The 22,294-nt window shown below is 37.3% G+C and overlaps 1 protein-coding gene across 5 annotated transcripts; it reads left to right on the forward strand.

The window, feature by feature from the left end:
* Window positions 1-16,543: 16,543 nt before the first annotated feature.
* LOC107773971 (uncharacterized) lies at window positions 16,544-22,062 on the forward strand. Of its 5 annotated transcripts, none has more exons than XM_016593408.2 (4): window positions 16,544-16,892; window positions 20,217-20,336; window positions 21,501-21,620; window positions 21,702-22,062. In XM_016593408.2, exons 1-4 carry the CDS (start codon window positions 16,865-16,867, stop codon window positions 21,764-21,766), a joined length of 333 nt encoding a protein of 110 aa, XP_016448894.1. In that variant the 5' UTR covers window positions 16,544-16,864; the 3' UTR covers window positions 21,767-22,062. The 5 variants fall into 5 exon arrangements, with proteins under 5 accessions (XP_016448894.1, XP_016448896.1, XP_016448895.1 ...); XM_016593410.2 differs by having other exon boundaries at window positions 20,220-20,336; XM_016593409.2 differs by having other exon boundaries at window positions 16,544-16,695; window positions 20,214-20,336.
* The last annotated feature ends 232 nt before the right edge of the window (window positions 22,063-22,294 follow it).

Genomic DNA, 22,294 nt, shown 5'->3' on the forward strand with positions numbered 1-22,294 from the left:
GTAACATGCAGCGGAAGATAATAACAATCCTAGAAAGATCTTTTCGTGTTTAAAATTTATTTACATGTCAAAGATCGGATCTGAGACGTACCTAGTGAAGAAGGTCTTGTTTTAAAATTCTTCGATAGTGCAGAGACTCTATGCGTATCCACACCGAGACCAACCCTTGCTATCAACTCTTTGATCAATGAAACACGCGAACAAATTGAATGAAATTGTATGCTGAAAATTTTCTAAAAACTTTCAACCAAGAAGAACAAAGAAAACTATTTTCTTGTCACGTATTTCTCTTAGAATTTCGTTTGGTGCATACACCTTGTAATTTTTTGCAATGACCCACTCTTCACGTTCACAAATATGTGTATATATACATGAAGTGAAAACACTTTTCCAATAGGGCAAGAAAAAGATGGCGGGTTCCTTTTTTCCTTTCAAAGTTCACTCCAAATTGGACTTCACAGAATCTTCCTTTTTGGGAAAATTCAATCCCATATTAAATGGGTTTGTGATGGCCGCACGTCAGTTAGTCTAATTCTACAAGTATTTAATCTATTACGACCCAAAATTCATTAAAGGTCGTGATGGCATCGGACACCGCTGTTAGGCAAGCTAAAAATAAATACTTAATTTGGTTCTCATTTTAATATTTTTGAAATTATATTTCCTTCAATTAAATAGTAAAAGATGGAATTTACAGAGTAAATAATAATATTTTTAATAATTTCAATAAAGGACAACTCAAAATCACTCTAAAATCCGGTGTCACAAGTGCATGAGCCTCAACTAGGAATGTAAAATAACATACAACATCTATCCGGAATACAAATTTGGACAGAAGAAATTTAAATGCTCTAAAGGAGACTATGCTGGATGAGGATCGTAGTATAGAATGCAGCTCACCTAAGTCCCTGCAATAATCGCGCCTCAGCGCCCACAAGGTCACTAGACATATATGTACCTGCACAAAAATATGCGGCAAGTGTAGTATGAGTACGTAAATCAATGCATACCCAGTAAATATCTCGCCTAACCTCGAAGAAGTAGTGACGAGGGGTCGACTCCGACACTTACTATGGGCTAACAGTAAATACCAATATTATACTTAAGCATGGATTGTATGAAATAACTATAAACTCAATAACAAGAAATGAGTGGACAATTCTTTTATTAATAGGAACTTTTTCCAAACTTATTATCGTCATTTAACAATTTATATCTCAAGCCAAAGAAGCAATATCAATTATAATTGGTTCCAAAGATTTATCATGCGCAAATTATGCCGAGGTCGTACGGCCCGATCCGACATAATATTTAAATTGTGCACTGTCGAGGGTCGAACGGCATGAACCATAGATGCATCTATCTGCTACCGAGGCGTTCGGCCTGCTCCACAAAAGAGAAAATATATTAAACAACCAATTCAAGATTTATTAAGGGGCAAATATTCTCAAAATGTCAAATTCTCATTTAAGGGTCAAGTAAATGAAATTTAACTTTTTTTACAATTCCTTTATCGAATTTCTAAATATTTTAAACAATTAAATTAACCAGTAGGGCGCAAACATCGCAAGTACAACATTATATGGGTCTTAGACTATCCGGACATAAGCATAATAGTAGCTACGTACGGACTCTCGTCACCTCGTGCGTATGTAGCCCCCCACAAATAGAAACACATAATAATTTGATTCACCTATGGGGTTAATTCCTTCTTACAAGGTTAGAAAGGAGACTTACCTCGCTCCGAAATTCAATAAGCGACTCCCAAGCCCTTCCAACAACTCAAACAGATGCTCATTGCTCCAAAACTAGTCAATAAATGTGCAAATCCATAAATGTATACTCTAATACTCATTATAATTCAATTTACAATAATTTCCAACTCCGCTCGAAAAGTCGATAAAATCACCCTCGGGCCCACGTGCTCGGATTCAAAAATAGTTCGAAAATAAATATTGCCCATAATCTCACAAACTCAAATATATAATTTATTCTGAATTTCATGCCCAAGTTCGTGGTCAAATTTCAAAAATATCAATTTCTAGGTTTTCTACTAAAATCCCAATTTTTTACAAATTTTCATGCCTAAATCTATGTATAAACCTTGTATGTAACTCACAACTAGTAGAAGTCACTTACCTCATGCTTGAGATGAAATCCCCTTTTCAAAAGCTCCAAAACCGCCCAGACCATGTGAAAAATGGGTGAAATAAACCCAAACCCCGCTTTAAAAATATTCTGCCCAGCCCAGGTCCACCCTTCTTCATGTTCGCGGCACGACCATCGCGAACGCGAAGGCCAGAATGCACTGCCTCCATCCTATCATCGCGTTCGCGTCACCTTGGCCACGTTCGCGAAGGCCAAACTGCTCCAGGCCCCGCTCCCTCTCTCTTCTTCGCGTTCGCATATCTGATATTACCCAAACTCACACCACTAATTTAGGTTGCGAGGCAGTCGATGCAATAATAGAAACCCAATGTGATTCGGGGTCGATTCCACAGGGAGCTTGATGTGGGATTAGGTATATACCTAGTGTGAATATATAGCATGCCTAAGATTACACTTCCACATTTTCAATTGTTGTTTTTACTTCTACTTTTACGCTAATGCTTGTAATTGTAAAGCTAAGAGACAATGTTTTTAGTTTTGGTTGTTTTTCAAGTTATAAAAGATCTAGGGTTGCGATATCCGCCTAGTTGGTTACCTAACGGATTTAGAGATTTAGCGCATGTTTGGTTGATCAGGATTAAATATAGCAATCACATGCAATTACTCACTCTATACCTCTCGGTAGTTTGAGTGATTTTTGCCCAATTTGGCTTTATCAAGTCTAAATGAGTATCTCACGAAATAAGTGATAAATGTTCAAGTCGGGTCTTACTATCTCTAGATTCGACCCTTTAATTGGGGCTATCAATTTCTTGAGTTCACCCCAATTTCTTGTTAGCCAAGTTTTCCTAGACTTAGTCTCACTTTCTCAACTATAGACTAAGTCAATTAGGCATGAATCAAAGTTTGCAACCATCAATTCTCAAATTCAAGCAAGAACTAGGCTAAATATCATATACACAATCATAAATAAGCCCTAAATCAATCACTCATTAAGTATCCATACTAGGATTGGATCACAACCCTAGTTAAGGGTTTAGCTACTCATGGAAAATAAAGAAATTAAAGAAGAAACTAAGATAAAATATATAATAATTGATTAAGGAAAGAAAATCTAATGTTTAAATGATAAACTAGTACAAAGTTACCCAATACAGTAAATACAAATGGCTCTAAGTGTTCAGGTGCACCCAACTTGACCTAAAAATGACAAAAAGATCTATTTATACCTAACTGAAAATATCTGACAAAATAGCCCAGGCGAAGGTTGTGCGGCCGCACAATTCTATTTGCGGTCCGCACTTTGAGATTGACTGATCAGGTTGGCTTTCTGTGGTCGCATAAAAGTGAGATGCGGCCGCACTTCCTCTATTGTGCGGACCGCACATTTCTAAGTGCGGTCACACTCTTGCTCTTGGACTGGATATGGGCTTAATTCTGCGGACAACACATTTTTGAGTGCGGCTGCATTTTGGCATCCTACGACTACACAATAATAGTGCGGTCCGCACATCTTCAAGCTCCCAAACTACACGTCTTTGAATCTAGTACTCTATGAAGAAATTCTATCAGTGCATCTTCAGAGTTTACGGTTGCACACAGTATTGTGCGGTCCGCACTGTAGCCCTTTTTGCCTTGTTTTGGCTCTTGTCCAATTTTACTTCTTTTTGAGTTGATTTTCACTTCTTTGGCTCGTTTCTCAATATTCCCTGCAAGAAAGCACATTTCATTAGTTCTCAGGAATACCTTTAAGCATTTTTTAGCTAAAACGTAAGTAAAAGAGAGCAAATAAGCGGTCAAAATCTCTACTTATCAACTTCCCCAAACTTAAGCTTTTGCTTGTCTTCAAGTAATTAAGGCAAGTTCCCACCTCCACTAGAAAAGGACTATTTCATCTGGCCTAAGTTGAATCAAACACAAATCAATTGGTACCAATAATTACCCACACGCTCATGAATCATTAACAAGCCTATGATTTGAATGTTAAAGCACAAGACGCTTGAGCATCAAGGGTTGACTTTGTTCAATAAGGAAGCTCGCACTTTCATGCAGGTCACTGTGGATCCTAAACTTCTCCTCCTATACTTTCCGGAAGCTCATCTCACTCATGAATGAAGAATTCAATTCAATGATTTGAGAAATATTAGCTCATCACTCTCAAAAGAATGCCACAAGCCTGTCTCTAAGTACCATATGTTTTCCCCTCATGTAGATCATCACTAATGTAAGCTTGATCGGCTTAAAATCACGTAGGGCTTTTTCGACATGTAATGAAGGCATTTGGACTAAGGAGGGAAATATCGGAATAGAATTGGTTCATCTTTCCTTTAGCACTTCATATTCTCTTTTTGGCTCTTACTTTGCTGACTCTTTGAGTCATTTTCTTTTCTCTTAGATGGATTAGAGAGACTTGACATCACTCTTTTTTTGTCATGCTCTTCATACTTTCCTTCTTTATTTTCTCCATGATTTGAACTTTTGCTTTCTTTTGCATCTTTTCAACCCTTTCACATTATTCACTTTCTTTTTATGTTTTTCTTTTGTTCTTCCTTTCTTTTTCTTTGCCTTTCCTCTTCTTCATTTCTTTTCTCTTTTTGTGCCTTGAGACCATCTTTAAACTCCTCGCCTCTCCCCGAAACTTATGTTTTTGCCATTTGAATCATATGAGTACTAACGAAAGTTCGGGTGCTAAGAGAGAGAGTCACTATAAAACAGGTAAAGGCTTGTAATGTGGTTATCGAATAAAAAGGCTTTAGGCTCAAAAGGGTTTACTAAGAATGATATCATTGGTGGGCCATGGAAGGTTTCAAAACGGGTCAAGGAAATCCTACAATCACTTCTCAAGCCAGGCTAACTTAGAATTTCGCTTAGAAACACATTCGGGGCAAGTTCTAGACCACTCGCACAGATACTTGGACTTGTAACAAAATACCTCATCTCTCACACAACCAGATTGTCAGAGAGAATAGAGTCGAGGGCCCACAACAACCTCATTCAAGATTGAAAATCGTTAATGGTTCAACTAAACCACCCGATGATTGCCTAAGTCAACACAAGGTCACAAGGTCACTAACTAGAGCTATTTCTTTATCAAAACTTGTTCTTAACCATAAGCACGTAGTTAAGTGTGTTGGTACCAAGTGAATCATGCTTGACCCTTATTTATTCATTAATACTACTTTTTCCTACCTAATTATCAAAAACTCACTTGATCCCTTAAGAAGGTTATCACGCCATCCATCGTTGGGAAGAGCCACCGGGTTCACACAAGACTCACCTTTGGAAAGAACCATAGCATTAGAAACCAAAGGCTTATTGTTCACTAAAACATAAAAAGAAGCTAACAAATCAAAAAGAAGCTAATAAAGTAACTAAGAAACTATACTATTAAGAAAACAAAATGAAGAAGCTGTGAAATAAACTATTGAAAGTAAGGCAAATGAATATACAAACCGAGGGGAATAGAATATATACAAGAGGGATGAATATATACATAATGAGGGAGAAAATAAAAATAAAAGAAAAAGAGTATTAAAGTTACTACATGCCCAAAAGTAATCAAATGTCATCAAAATGTCATCACAATCATCCAGAATAAACCAAAATAGACCAAAATATTGATGTAGCCCAAACTCACACCACTAATTTAGGTTACGAGGCGATCGATACAATAACAAAAACCCAACGCGAGTCGGGGTCGATTCCACAAGGATCTTGATGTGGGATTAGGTATATACCTAGTGTGAATGTATGACGTGCCTAAGATACACTTTCATATTTTCAATTGTTGTTTGTACTTCTACTTTTATGCTAATGCTTGTAATTGTAAAGTTAAGAGAAAATATTTTTGGTTTTGGTTGTTTTTCAAGTTATAAAAGATCTAGGGTTGCGACTTCTGCCTAGTTGGTTACCTAGCGGATTTAGAGCTTTAGGGCATGTTTGGTTGATCGGGATACAATATAGCAATCACACGCAATTACTCACTCTATACCTCTCGGTAGTTTGAGTGATTTTTGCCCAATTTGGCTCTCTCAAGTCCAAATGGGTATCTCACGAAACAAGTGATAAATGTTCAAGTCGGGTCTTACTATCTCTAGATTCGACCCTTTAATTGGGGCTATCAATTTCTTGAGTTCACCCCAATTTCTTGTTAGCCAAGTTTTCCTAGATATAGTCTCACTTTCTCAAGTATAGACTAAGTCAATTAGGCATATATCAATATTTGCAACCATCAATTCTCAAATTCAAGCAAGAACTAGGCTAAATATTATATACCAAATCATAAATAAGCCCTAAATCAATCACCCATTAAGTACCCATACTAGGATTGGGTCACAACCCTAGTTAAGGGTTTAGCTACTCATGAAAAATGAAGAAATTAAACAAGAAACTAAGATAAAATGCATAATAATTGATTAAGGAAAGAAAATCTAATGTTTAAATGCTAAACTAGTACAAAGTTACCCAATACAATAAATAAAAATGGCTCTAAGTGTTCAGTGCACCAACATTACCTAAAAATGATAAAAAGATCTATTTATACCCAGCTGAAAATAGCTGACAAAACTGCCCCCGCGAAGGTTGTACCACTGCACAATTCTATGTGCGGTCCGCTCTTTGAGACTGACTGGTCAGGTTGGCTTTCTGCGGTTGCATAAAAGTGAGATACTACTGCACTTCATCTAATTGTGCGGACCATATATTTCTGAGTGCGACCGCACTCTTGCTCTTGGACTGGATCTAGGCTTCATTCTGCGGACCACACATTTATATGTGCGGCCGCACAATAATAGTGCAGTCCGCATATCTTCAAGCTCCCAAACTACAAGTCCTTGAATCTAGTCTTCTGCGGCCGCACAATAATTGTGCGGTCTGCAATCTGTGAAGAAATTCTATCAGTGCATGTTCAGAGTTTACGGCCGCACACAGTATTGTGCGGTCCACATTGTAGCCCTTTTTGCCTTGTTTTGGTTCTTGTCCAATTTTACTCCTTTTTGAGTTGATTTTCACTTCTTTGGCTCATTTTCCAATATTTCTGCAAGAAAGCACATTTCATTAGTTCTCGAAAATACCTTAAAGCATTTTTTAGCTAAAACGTAAGTAAAAGAGAGCAAATAAGCGTTCAAAATCCCTACTTATCAATATCTTTGGCCGCGTTCGCGAAGGCCTTCCCAGCTACTGCCTCGCGTTCATGAAGGCCAAATCTCTACAGCCTCAAAGTTCCTCTTCGCGAACGCGGGACACCCTTCGCGTTCGCGAAGAAGGAAACCAGATACCAGCAACAGTAGTTTCAAAATAGCTCAAAATGATCCTAAACCACCCTGAAACACACCCGAGGTTCCTGGGACCCTGTCCAATTACACCAACCAGTCCCATAACATAACATGGACCTGATCAAGGCCTCAAATCACATCAAACATCACCCAAATCATGAATCGCACCCCAATTCAAGCTTAATGAACTTTAAAACTTCAAAATTCTACATTCGATACCGAAACCTATAAAATCACGTCCGATTGACCTCAAATTTTGTGCACAAGTCACAACCTTCAAATTTTGTGCAAAAGTCCACTCCCGGTCAAACTTTCCAAAAATCTTCAAATTTTCATTTTTGCCAAATGACCCCGAAACGACCTATGGACCTCCAAATCCACTCCCGGATGCGCCCTTAAGTCCATAATTACAATATGGAGCTATTCTCAGGCTCGTAATCCCAATCGGACATCGATAACATTGAAATGCACTTCAACCCAAATTTATGAAATCCTTCCAAAATGCCAACTTTCCACAATAGGCGCCGAAACTCTCTCCGATCATCCAAAACCCGATCCGAACATACGCCCAAGTCCAAAATCATCATACGAACATGTTGGAAACCTTTAAATCCCGATTCCGAGGTCGTTTACTCAAAAACTTTAGTTATTTCCTCCAACTTAAGGCTTCCAAAATTAGAATTTTCTTTCCAAACCAACTTTGAAATTCCCGAAATTAAATTCTGACCACGCGTACAAGTCATAATACCTGAAGTGAAGATGCTCAGGGTCTCAAACCGCTGAATGACGCTTGAAAGCTCAAAACGACCGGTTGGGTCGTTACATTCTCTCCCACTTAAACATACGTTCGTCCTCGAACGTGCTAAGAACTACTCTGGAGTTGTCCGAAATCATTGTTTAATACCTCGTGCACCTACCCGTGCTACCACAACCCAGTTGAGCATATTAGCTCGAGCAAACCTAAAAATCCTCCATTTTATCTAGTCAAATAAGCCATAGAGCCAAATTCCTACATCTAAAATCCTCTATCAGGTTTGTTTCCAACATACGAACACCATATCCATTGCTACACGATGCACCAATACATGATTGCATACCTTTACTGAATCTATACCATGCACCGTGTAACTCATATGACCATAATAACATCCTCTGACAATGATAGCCGAAATTTCACGAATCTGATGCCCACAATACACCTCATGACACGTATAAGTCATGTTCCAACTCTTGCAATGCTGCCATGACGGAAGAGATGTGCAAAAATTCATAACCAACTGCCAAGTCAACAAATCATTAGGTTTCTTCTCTTGACAAGAACCATTATCTCATTGTGAACCAAATAACGATATTTGCTCTTTAATATGCTTCATACAAATCTGATCGCATTGATCCCAGGTCCAAAAATCTCGTCTCATCCAGTACAAGTCATTCCGGCAATAAGCCACCACAAACACTACCAAAGGTCTCATGTGATGCCACCATGTGCCAACAATCCACAAACTCGAATGTGGTACATAAGGAAAACGAACTCTGGAAAGAACTACTCAACCCACATAACTAATTAAACAACCGAAAATGTGTTATGAACCTTCCTCGAGAAGCAAAACACACAATAATAGATGTGGGAAACTGTACTCAATAACACACTGTTGCGGTGTGCAACCCGATCCACACATGATACCGTTACGGCGTGCAACCCGATCCAATCAAGATACCCGTGGCAGTGTGCCACCCGATCCAAACAACATACCCGTGAAGGTGTGCCACCCGATCCACACATAATAATCTAAAGAAGACACACATCGAATCGTAACACTTATACTCACGAAATGCCTGAATCTCAACCATAAGCACACCAAGTGCATAATACAAATCCTAGGGAGACGGGTAGAGTCACGTGCTATAAAACTCAAGCACAACTAAGGTGAGATATATGATCTGTATCGCGAGAGCTATCTTGCTCACATAACACCACAAACTATACGGGATCTCAATACGAATGCGAATAATCAAACCGTCTCATCATCCACATGGCACAACAAAGACTACACGGAAAGGCCGATAACAGAAATATCATCCAAGGCCCAAAGACCCCTCTGAAAACAATGCTATGCTGAAATGAACACATCCGGCCTGATATAGGGCCCACATTCATGTTTAGATCCATCCACGGACCTCAAACCAATTTGGATCACACCATGCTTGGCTAAATAGCCCCTCAAGGACCCACAATGACCTATTCATGACACATAAGAACAACCGTCAAATCCGAAACGAACTCATATGGTCCACAACCCAAGGAATAAAATGCCTCTCGGGCATAAACTCTCGCACTTGCGATATTACCATGGCATCCATATTCGGTCTCAATTTTTAACAATCAAGTGTCTGACATGTCACGCTTATACAAATCCCCTCGTGGGGCATGCTCCCACGGCCATTCCGCCCAGGTAGCAAGTCTGCACATCCGTACCACCGGCCATACTAATGTCGTAAAGCGAATCGGGAATTCGCAAATCAGTACACCAAGCCTCTTACACAGGACACCGATCTCAGGTGAACCTGAAGACAATACCAGCTCACTCTAAATATCTGAATTCTTCCCTGCTCATCCGAGCTCTTGACATTCTTGTCAACATCAACTACAACCTTGATCCTCAACCTCCAATTCCCATGCCGCTCACTGCACCTAACATACCAATACACAAGAGTACAAGAATTTTATCATAACTCCCGAACCACCAATAGGGTACACACTTCATCATATAGAAACCTTTCACTTAACTCGTTTCAGGAGAACCATTGCCACACGTGACTGAATTCCCATAACCGCAGAAAATACAAACCTCGAGTGGTGGTCCAAACCACTATAATTCTTCCGGGACCCATCTCCACATAACAGGCCATAATACTCGAATGCCTCCAAATAAAATCAATCACGACGGCCGTCAAACCTCGTACGTACCGCCACAAATAACATGTATAACTCAACAGACTGAAGGAACTGATCATTACCACCATCATGCCAGTTCAACCATTGCTAACCAATCCGACTTCCTTTAATTTACTCCTGATTTGCCTTAGGGATAATAATAGCTCTATTTAAAACACGACGAACCCAATTCCCACTCGACTAAAAGGACCCGATTTCACGAGAGCACGTTGTCTCAAAACCCACAAACCATCCCATACCCTCCTTGTGCGCACATTCACATCTTCAACTGGTACACCCATTCTGATATTTCCTTTACAAATCCAAAGTTATTTTCTCCAATCTTCCAATATTGTATCACATACCCAATGATAACATAAAACATTCAAAGCCCCTTTTTATAATCCACTGCAAAAGTTCAATACTTAACCATACCACTGGCTCGAAATCCTTAGTCATCGCATTTTGAATTTTTGAACCCGTTAGAACCATTGTTGAGAGTCACCCAATCTGACTTGTTCCCGAATATAATCAAACTCTAAGGCCCTACTGGCACATAAACACCCTCTCAAAGAAGCAACCAGTTGAATTCATTTCCTTGTACATCACATCCACATGGAGCATATACTCTAAGTCTTCCCAAAACCTGAACATCAACCGATAAAATATAACACACATTCCTTAAATTCCTTGCTCAATATACAGGACAACTCAAAATCACCCCAAAACCCGGTATCACAAGTGCATAAGCCTCAACTAAGAATATAAAATAACATACAACATATGTCTGGAATACAAATTTGGACATGAGAAATATAAATGCTCTGAAGGAGACTCTGGTGGCTGCGGATCGTAGTATAGAATGCAGCTCACCTAAGTCCCTGCAATAACCGTGCCTCTGTGCCCACAAGGTCACTAGACATATATGTACCTGCACAAAAATATGCGGCAAGTGTAGTATGAGTACGTAAATCAACGCGTACCCAGTAAGTATCCCGCCTAACCTCGAAGAAGTAGTGACGAGAGGTCGACTCATACACTTACTATGGGCTAACAGTAAATACCAATATTATACTTAAGCATGGATTGTATGAAATAACTGTAAACTCAATAACAAGAAATGAGTGGACAATTCTTTTATTAATAGGAACCTTTTCCAAACTTATTCTCGTCATTTAACAATTTATATCTCAAGCCAAAGAAGCAATATCAATTATAATTGGTTTCAAAGATTTATCATGCGCAAATTATGCCGAGGTCGTACGACCCGATCCAACATAATATTTAAAATGTGCACTGCCGAGGGTCGAACGACATGAACCATAGATGCATCTATCTGCTACCGAGGCGTTCGGCCCGCTCCACAAAAGCGAAAACACATTAAACAACCAATTCAAGATTTATTAAGGGGCAAATATTCCCAGAATTTCAAATTCTTAATTAACGGTCAAGTAAATGAAGTGTAAGTTAATTTACAATTCCTTTATCGAATTTCTAAATGTTTTAAACAATTAAATTAACCAGTAGGGTGCAAACATCGCAAGTACAACATGATATGGGTCCTAGACTACCCGGACATAAGCATAATAGTAGCTACGCACGGACTCTCGTCACCTCGTGCGTACGTAGCCCCCACAAATAGAAACACATAATAATTTGAGACTTACAAGGTTAGAAAGGAGACTTACACGGTCAGAAACACTTAATTCCCTCTTACAAGGTTAGAAATGAGACTTACCTCGCTCCGAAATTTCATAACCGGCTCTCAAGCCCTTTCAACAACTCAAACTGATGCCCATTGCTCCAAAACTAGTCAATAAATGTGCAAATCCATAAATGTATACTCTAATACTCATTATAATTCAATTTACAACAATTCCCAACTCCGCTCGAAAAGTCGATAAAATCACCCTCGGGGCCACGTGCCCGGATTTTAAAAAATTTCGAAGACAAACATTAGCCATAACCCCACGAACTCAAATATATAATTTATTCTCAATTTCATGCCCAAATTCGTGGTCAAAATCTAAAAATACCCATTTTTATGTTTTCTACCAAAATCCCAAATTTCTATAAATTTTCATGCCTAAATCCATGTATAAACCTTCTATGTAACTCACAACTAGTAGAAGTTACTTACCTCATGCTTGATGATGAAATCTCCTCTTCAAAAGCTCCGAAAACCGCCCAGGCCGTGTGAAAAATAGGTGAAATGAATCCAAACCCCGCTTTAAAAATATCCTACCCAGGTCCACCCTTCTTCGCGTTCGCGGCACGACCATCGCGAACGCAAAGGCTAGAATGCACTGCTTCTAAACTACTCATCGCGTTCGCGTCACCTTGGCCGCGTTCGCGAAGGTCAAACTGCTCAAGGCCCCCCGCTCCCTCTCTCTTCTTCGCGTATCCTTGGCCGCGTTCGTGAAGGCCTTCCCGGCTTCTGCCTTGCGTTCGCTTCCACTGCCTCGCGTTCGCGAAGGCCAAATCTCAACAGCCTCAAAGTTCCTCTTCGCAAATGCGGGACACCCTTCGCGTTCGCGAAGAAGGAAACCAGATACCAGTAACAATAATTCCAAAATAGCTCAAAATGATCCGAAACCACCCCGGAACACACCCGAGGTCCCCGGAACCCCGTCCAATCACACCAACCAGTCTCATAACATAACAAAGACCTGTTCAAGGCCTCAAATCACATCAAACATCACCAAAATCATGAATCGCACCCTAATTCAAGCTTAATGAACTTTAGAACTTCAAACTTCGACATTTGATACCGAAACCTATCAAATCATGTCCGATTTTCGCACACAAGCCACATTCGATATTACGGACATACTCCAACTCCCAGAATTGGAATCCGACCCCGGTATCAAAAAGTTCACTCCCGGTTAAACTTTTCAAAAACCTTCAAATTTTTATTTTTCGCCAAATGACCCCGAAACGACCTACGAACCTCCAAATCCACTCTCGGATGCGCCCCTAAATCCATAATCACCATACAGAGCTATTCCCAGGCTCAGAATCCAAATCAGACATCGATAATATTGAAATGTACTTCAACCCAAATTTATCAAATCTTTCCAAAATTCTAACTTTCCACAATATGCGCTGAAATGCTCTCGAGTCATGCAAAATCCGATCCGGACATACGCCCAAGTCCAAAATCATCATACAAACCTGTTAGAACCTTCAAATCCCGATTCCGAGATCGTTTACTCAAAAATCATACTTTAGTCAATTCCTCCAACTTAAGGCTTCTGAAATTAGAATTTTCTTTCCAAATCAACTCTGAACTTCCTGAAATTAAATTCTGACCACGCGTATAAGTCATAATATCTGAAGTGAAACTGCTCAGGGTCTCAAACCTCTGAATGACGCGCTAAAGCTCAAAACGACCGATCGGGTCGTTACATAATCGTACCCAATATTCTTTCAACTATCGCCCTAGGGCCGTAGGTGTCTAGTATCAAAGCACAATAAATAACTTGTCAATTACTATGACGATCTCAGGTCAAAGGAAACTCTTACATCATATGTTTCAAGAGAATATCCTATTGACAGCTTATCGTAGTTCTAACCATTAGAAATTATCCAATGAGTCGGTTTAATGTTCATATCTCCCTATGCATCATCTATCTATGTGATTTAGTTAATGAGATCAACTAATCTTTATCTAATAAAGACGATCATATAAATACTGATCTAACCCGATTACTAATCTCCAAATTAATAATCCTACAATCAAGAACAAATTTAGATTAACTTATAAGAAACATTACTCTCATTATCATGATCTCCATCACGATGACAAGTTTCAAAATTTAATCAAGGGCCTTATCAAGTTAATCAAACAATTAATAATAACTATGATAAAAGAATATCAAATGCCATATATTTTTATATCAAATAACGTTCACAAAAATATGTTCAAATCATCACATATGAGATTGGATCTAGGGCATACCTATCATATCCCTAACAATTAAATCACTTTAAACGGAGGATAAATATAAACAAGATGTTGTGTCTCATAGTAAACCAGAAGGCGATGGCCTCACTTGACCCTTTCGGTTCAGACCGGACGACGAAATTATCCTTTTCACCAGAAGATGGCGATAATTATCTATATTGCCATTGCTTATTCCTCCTTCCCAATATTTTTGCTCGCTAAGTTGTTGTGACTGTAAAATTTTATATCATCAAACTAAATATTTTTCTTAAATAATGGTGCACTCATCTTCTTGAAATCTTAGATCCGCATTTAATTATTATACGATGAGTTCTTGCTGAAAATGCTCCACTTGTCATCATTGGCATGATTAGTATTATCACAAGAATGGAGATTAGAGTAAGTTTCTGAACTGTGTTGGCCATGAAAAAATGAATACAGATTAAGAAGAAGAGGAAAGTTTATAGAATAATGTGTAATATTCTTAATTTTGTGTGTTTTTGTGTATGGAGGAATGTATTTATGTGTATATCATGATTTAATGTGGGAAATATTTTGTTTAATTACCAAGAAGATTAGAAGTTATTGAAAAGATTAGTGTAACTTCAATAGTGCAATTATATCGTCCATGCCCCCACAATATCCAAATTCAATATGGTATAAAATATTGATTAATTAACGACAATAATTAGGAGAAGTAAGAGGAGGGTTGTGTACCAACAATTCTTCCTTAAGATTTTACCTCGTCGTTATTAAATGTTAACACGTAGTTCTTGAGATATTTGTGTAAAATAAAAAGAATCAATCAAATTATAAAAAATTTGCATTATTTATAAATCTTCATACAAATATATAAGATAGTCTCCAAAAATTTATATAAGCGTTTGACTTTCGATGTTAAACTCATACGTAAAACCAACTATTTCATTAGTCATCTTGAATTTAAGTAATATAATTATATTAAATAAAATATTTTTACAAATTTCAGATTCTAACTCCGTCTGTGTCTATTTGTCACGATCAATTATTATAGATCAAGTGCCACTAACAAGTCCTTTTGATCTCACTGTACTTACTTAAAACATGTGTAGAATAACTGCAGCTTGTAAAGAAATTAGAAGTTCTTGATCTTGGTAACTAGCTTCCTCTTGCTTTTTATTGTGAATTATTATGTGTTTATTTTTATTTTTATTTTTAATGTTACTATCTCACACATTAAGACATGACTTGTACCTACCACATGTTTAAGCACAACCACAATCTATCAACCTTGGCCTACTACCTATTACAGACCTACCTATGCATCCTCCAAATAATGCAAATATATGATAGGAATATTAAACTCTGATTTTTCATTAGATTTGTTTGGATAAGATAATAAGCTCCTATCACTATCCATAATAAGTTGAAAACAAATGTTTGACTTTTCTTATTTGACCAATTAAATATTACTCCCTTCGGTCCACTTTAATTGATTTTGTGGTTGTTTTTACATGTATTAAGGAATTCACATATTAACATTACTTAACAATGAAATTGACCATACTAACCTTAATTTGTTCATTAGAAATATAACAAATACTCTTAGACTCTTTACTCCAAGGACAACTTTGACAAAAAAAAGTTAATTACTTCTTGATATCTGAAAAAATCAAATATTGTGGACGACAAAAAAGGCAAAAAAATCAATTAAAGTAGACCGAAGAAAATATATTTTATTTTCTCAATTTACGTGATACTCTTTCTTCATTCAGTTCATAAGGACACTTTTTTATATTTAATGATAATTTAACTTTAAAGTACATATTTTTATTTTTAATGGGATAATTTTTAGTCACATAAATATATAAGACACAAGTTTCAAAAGTATTATTTTTTTAAAAAATCCATGCCTAACCAAATAGTGTCATATAAATTGTGATGGATGGAGTATTGTTTTATGCAGTGTATTTTTTCTGGGATTAATTATTAATTATGTGATATAACCAACCAACCAATCAATAACAGTCCTAGTATAATCTCGTTAGTGAAGTCTGTGTGAATGCAAGATCTTACCCCTGCCTTGTGAAAGTAGAGAGATTATTTCTGATAGAGTTTAGTAAAAGCATAGTCATAGCATTGTCAAAGAAATACAATAATAGATACATGTAAAAGGAAAAAAAAAAACAATAGCAAAAAACAATAATAAAAATAAATAATAAGGTAACCGAAAAAAAAAATAAAAAAATAATGTACTAGAAATCCCTCTAATAAATCCTAGGTGTCAAATACTAAGTTGGAATCATTGTGGACTCTCTTCCTTTAGTTCCACATCTTCCTTCTTCTCTCCACAAAAATGAAGCTTCTATTTTTACCAAATATCTAGTAAAAAACTTCTGCAAATAAAGTAGATATATACATTCTATATATGTACATAGCTGTCACTGAGAGTGGTAAGCACGCAAAATTACTCCTCAAAAGATTCACAAAACCAACTCAAAATCCCATTTGTTTTCTCTCTTTATACATATAATATAAACTTTCCCACAACAGAAATTTATGTAAATAGTTCATTTCCCTCTTTAATTTCTGTTGAAAACTAGTTTCTGGGTGATTCTTGAAATGGGTTGTGCTGGATCCAAAGAAAGTGGTACTGTTCTTGCTTTCTTGTTAGTATTATTGGTGAAAGTATTTATTTTTGCCAAATTTTAGTTATACCCAATTTGTTATTTAGATATATGGTGTTAGTTTTTATGTTAGTTCACAGTTCTGTTAGTTAATGGATTTGCATTTGTTCTAAAGTTGGTTGCTTTTATTGTTTTTGCTCATTTCTGGGCATTTCCTTCTCAAGATCTTTTAATTATTATTAGGTGACTTTTTACTGTCTGTCTAAGCTTGGTTGAGAAGAGCTACCCGGTACCTGTGCTGTGCTGGTGGGAGATAATAGGTTATAGGTGTAATAGATAGTGTAGATGTACGCAAGCGGGCCCGGATACCATCATCATTAAAAGAAAGATCTTTTAACTGTTTTCTTGTTAAACCACAATTTAAAATACAAATTATGAAACAGGCTCAAATGGTATGATGGATATAGAGGATTCGTATAGCTGAGCCCAACTAATTCGGGATTAAGGCCTAGTAGTAGTAGTTGTTGTAGTTGTGAGAGAGCAAGACAAGCATAGTGTTGCTAGGTGAAACAACACGAATGCTGCACCATAGATGGCAAAAGTCCAGTTGTCGAAAGCATCACTAACTTAGCTCTGACCTGAGTAGGATGGGGCACGTGGCTGTTGTTGTTTGTATGACTTTTATTCGTGCTTAGGTATGTGATGTTTGAGAAATAGTCTTCTGATGAATTAGGTGTAAGGAGATATTAGTACTATTTGTTTAATTGAAATATCCTCTTTAGTACATAATGTGAGTGTTTTAGGCTGATGGTTAAGGTTGTGGTTGTAGAGATGATGGTGGATTGCTTATTTAACTAAAGAATTGACATATCAGTGATGCCTCAACTTGGAACTAGTTGAGGTCAGCTCTATGAATCATCTTTATTGACTAAAAATATGACAATAAAGTTTAAGTTGGAGAACCCATTGTGGGAAATAAAAGTTACCTTTTCCTAAGTTCAGACTGGTGCACATTTTGATCCGTAATGTGTTTTGCAGCATCGTATTTTGGTTCTGATGGAGAAGCTATAGATGGAGGAGTAGAAGGGAAGGACTGAAATAAATTCGTTAAGTAATTTGAGGGAAAATATTAAAATCTAGCATTTGGTTGTGAATACAGTTGAGATACAAGTCAATGAGAATTGATTTAAGTTGTTAGGCTTTTTCCGAGTCAGGATTCAAGTAGTAGGCTTTTAGTGAGGTAGAATTCAGGTTGTTAGCCCATCACAGGGGAGATTTTTAGGTTGATTAGAGATCATTGAATTCAGTGTGGATACTTTTTTACCTACAGTTGACAACATAGGATTTAGTCTTCTTAATCAGAGTCCAAGAGAAAATGCATCTGAGCAAGTTCAGTGTATGAGTTCATATTGTACTAGTTTGCCCTGATTAGGGTGGTCTGATTGTCATCTCGTTTCCAGTCAGACCCCCATTTTTCAGTGCATAATTTGTGAAATTTGTTAGCACATCTTGCTTCCTTTGCTTGGTCAAGAATTAAGGTATAAGGCTAGTAGGTAGTCGAGAGTGTCTTTTTCCCATACCAGTAGTATTAGTGTTAGTCTTGTATTCTGTTATTGGTAGATTTCTGCTACTACATGTTGTTCCTTTCGCTTCATTTTTTTATTATCTTGTTGTTGTTACTGCTTGTTACTACTGCTTTCTTTTCATCTTTTCAGTAGTCTTGGTGCTACATGTTTCATTGTTTTCTACTTTCTAGCCTTTTCCTCTTCATTCTCTGTATAGTTCTGATGTTATTATTATGGCAAGTGCTTTGTTTCTTGTGACAACGATCTTCACACTTCAGTTTGTAGTGACTTTGGATTATTTTCCTCCTAAGTGAATGATCGTAACAACCTTCAATTACCCTTTTTTTTGTTTTCCGTAAAATTGAAACTTTATGTAGCAGAAGTCGTACATCCCTGCTTTGCTGTTTACAGCTGAAAGTGAGTGAGATCATCCCGTCAGCGTCTATTAAAGATCATATTCCTAGGAAGTTGAATGTTAGATGAATACTTAGGTCACTTAGTCATTTCCCTGTTATGCCTGTCATACTCACCTGTTATCACATAGTTAGTAGTTTGTATTTGTTCTTGCCATTAATGGCTTATTGCCCTACAAATCTGAAGCCTTAAACAGCAAATGTAAAATGGCATCATTGTACGGATTTGTTGCAGTTCTATGTGTGTTTTTTGCATCTGAAAAGTGATTTTTGTTCCCTTTTTAGCCAAATTTTGCTTTTCACAAGCTACCCGCTTTAACTCTTTCATTCAAAAATTCGCCTCCAAACGCCATCACATTTTTGTTTATCATTTTCGTTCTCGTTACCTTATTTTAAAAAAGGCTTATTTAAAGCACAGGGTTGTATGAAGTGTGTGCTATAGTGTAGTAAGGAATCCCTTTTAGAAGGAAAAAGAGATACATTATTTATAAAGTGAAGATTTTAGTGTTAAAGGAGGAATATTGCCTGCTTAATTAATTATAAGCTGATTAAACAATGAGAAAATATGGGCAGAAGTTATACCCAACTTATGCTTCCAAAATATATTAAATTTCTGAGTGATTAACAGGTAGCATAAGAATCGGAATCCATCATACAAAAGGGATTCTATAATTACAAGACTATAGAATATATAGGGTGCGTGCAAAAAGGATGCGCCTGAATGGATTGACACATCAGATCTGCAATTATGCTTTCCCACGACTTCGTGCTGCCTGCTATTTTCTGTGTATTCCTAAATCCTAAGTAACATGCATATGAAATTGAAGGTAAAATGACTATCTGAATGTCATCAAAATAGAGGTGCCTATCTATAACTCCAGAACGGATGTTTTCTTCCAGATATATAAGCCGCCTTGTCAAATAGGGACTAGCCGTTCTTTGCTCAAATAAACTGGCCGAGGAACGTTAGGACATTAAGACTGGAATTATTAGTTCATTACTCTTTTACAGTATTTACTTTCAGAACATTAGGGAAGGGCACACAATTTCTGGTAGTGATGGGGCTGTTCTTCCCTTAACCGGAGGTCTCGGGTTCGAGCCCTGAGTATGGAAAAATCGTTTTTAGGGAGCGCTTCCCCCGAATGGGGCCTAACGCGGCGCGATTCCGGATATAGTCGGGCTCCAATGAGGGTACCGGACACCGGCTGGGAAACCAAAAATTTTTGGTAGTGGTAGTTCATCATTCAATTTGTTGAGTATCTAAAATCGACAGATCATTGACCATATCTTTTTAACTTATGTGAAATATTTGCTTTAACAGTACTCTTGAACTTCACGAACATCTGACCTTGCTTCTTGATTGTAGAAGCAGCTAAGCAGATACGAAAACCAAAGCCTTGGAAGCATTCGGAACCTATTACGAGGGATCAGCTTGTACGGTTGCGTGACGAATTTTGGGACACAGCACCACACTATGGGGGTCGAAAAGGTAATCTTCACAGAATATGGGAATTTTTACTGATATACTAATTACTAGTTTCTTAACGGGAGCCTTGGCGTAACTGGTATAGTTGCTGCCATGTGATCAGGAGGTCACTGGTTCAAACCGTGGAAACAGCCTCTTGCAGAAATACAGGGTAAGGTTGCGTACAATAGACCCTTGTGGTCTGGCCCTTCCCGGACCCCACACATAGCGCGAGCTTAGTGCACCGGACTGCCCTTTTTTAATTACTAGTTTCGGAATTTCTTGAATAACTGGTTAAGTAGAGCCAGAAGTGCATGGCCTGATTCAACAACTTTACAAATTGAAATATACTTCTAAATTTTGCATCAATATAACTATGAAGTTCGTCCTTTCACAGTTATTGGTATGTCAACTCTAGAATCTGGAAGCATAAGTTACATGTTTGACAATTTCTTTTTAAAGAAATAGAAAAGATGTTTTACAATATATATTGATATTTGGGTGGAATTGCATTGATCAAAAGGATCTTCATTGATAATATAGTGTTGTGCGTGTCACTTTTGAGTAGTTATGAATGCTTTGACCTTTTATTTTAACAATCTAGCTCAGTAATCACTTCAAGATAGGCTCACTAGCGTATCAGTCTATTTATTATCGGTCCATGCATTTGAGATACCATTCAACGCATTGAACTCCTTCGTCTTTCATGTTACACATCACTCTCTTATACAAAATGCAACGTCGAATGTATTTGTACTGTTTCGCCTTGGGAATAGCTAGAGCTTTGAGATTAAAATGACATTGTTGATTCTCGTGTTGGAGAGGTAATTGAACTGCTGCCACTAATGAATATACTCCCTCTGTCCCAATTTATGTGGCACTCTTTTCTTTTTAGTGTGTTCCAAAAAGAATGTCACCTTTCTGTATTTAGAAACAATTTAACTTCAAAATTTCTGGTTTACCCTGAATGAGATGATGTATGTCCACACAAATGTCTAAGGCTAATTTTAGACCACAAATTTAAAAAGTCTTCCTTTTCTTTCTTAAATTTCGTGCCAAGTCAAACGATGCCACATAAATTGGGATGGAGGGAGTACTATTTGTACGTAGAAGGTAGGTCAATTCATAAAACAGTATAGAAGATGAAAATAACGTAAAAGACTTAAAACATTGTTTCTCCCTCTTCAGAGATCTGGGATGCACTCCGAGCTGCAGCAGAGTCGGATATAAACCTTGCACAAGCAATTGTCGACAGTGCTGGGGTAATTGTTCAAGCCCCCGATTTAACAGTATGCTATGACGAGAGAGGTTCGTAGTAATACTCTTTGCCAAACACTTTTAACTTCCTTTCTCTGTAATCTCACTATATCATCTATTGTTCTATTACAGGCGCCAAGTACGAGTTGCCCAAATATGTTTTGAGCGAGCCAACTAATTTGAATCGCGAAAGCTGAAAAGACAAGTGCTTCCTGTTGAGACTGTAAATTGTTGTAAATTACTGTCACAAGTTATTTCTTTCAACAATTGATATTGTTTTCTGCATGATAGTTCTATTTCAAGATATCAAAAAAACTATGTCCCCAGAAATAGAACAGCAACAATGCATCAGGGTATTATTTTGGACACAATATGGAATTGGAGGTTGTAGCATAAAGTTCCACTTTTGTCTGTACCTTTTGCTAAAATTCTCTTATTGAGCTAGTTCAACTTGGCAAAGGAAATGAGTCAAATTTTGCTTGTTTCTCAGAAATCAAAAGTTGTGTATAATTCATGTATAACTCGTGTTTAACCATTTATAATCAGTATATAATTTATGTATACCGGTTAGGAAAAGTAAAAATATAAATTCGGCCGACTATTTGTATAAAGATCCCAAAAATATTCATCTATGCTTTCCACTTGCAAAGATTTGCCAAACAAGTTGGTTTTACCTTCTTTGTTTGTGGGTTTAATTATTTAGTATTCAGAGTTTAATAAGTAAT

The sequence above is a fragment of the Nicotiana tabacum genome, chromosome 14 (assembly GCF_000715075.1).
Source record: "Nicotiana tabacum cultivar K326 chromosome 14, ASM71507v2, whole genome shotgun sequence".
Classification (NCBI taxonomy): Eukaryota; Viridiplantae; Streptophyta; class Magnoliopsida; order Solanales; family Solanaceae; genus Nicotiana; species Nicotiana tabacum.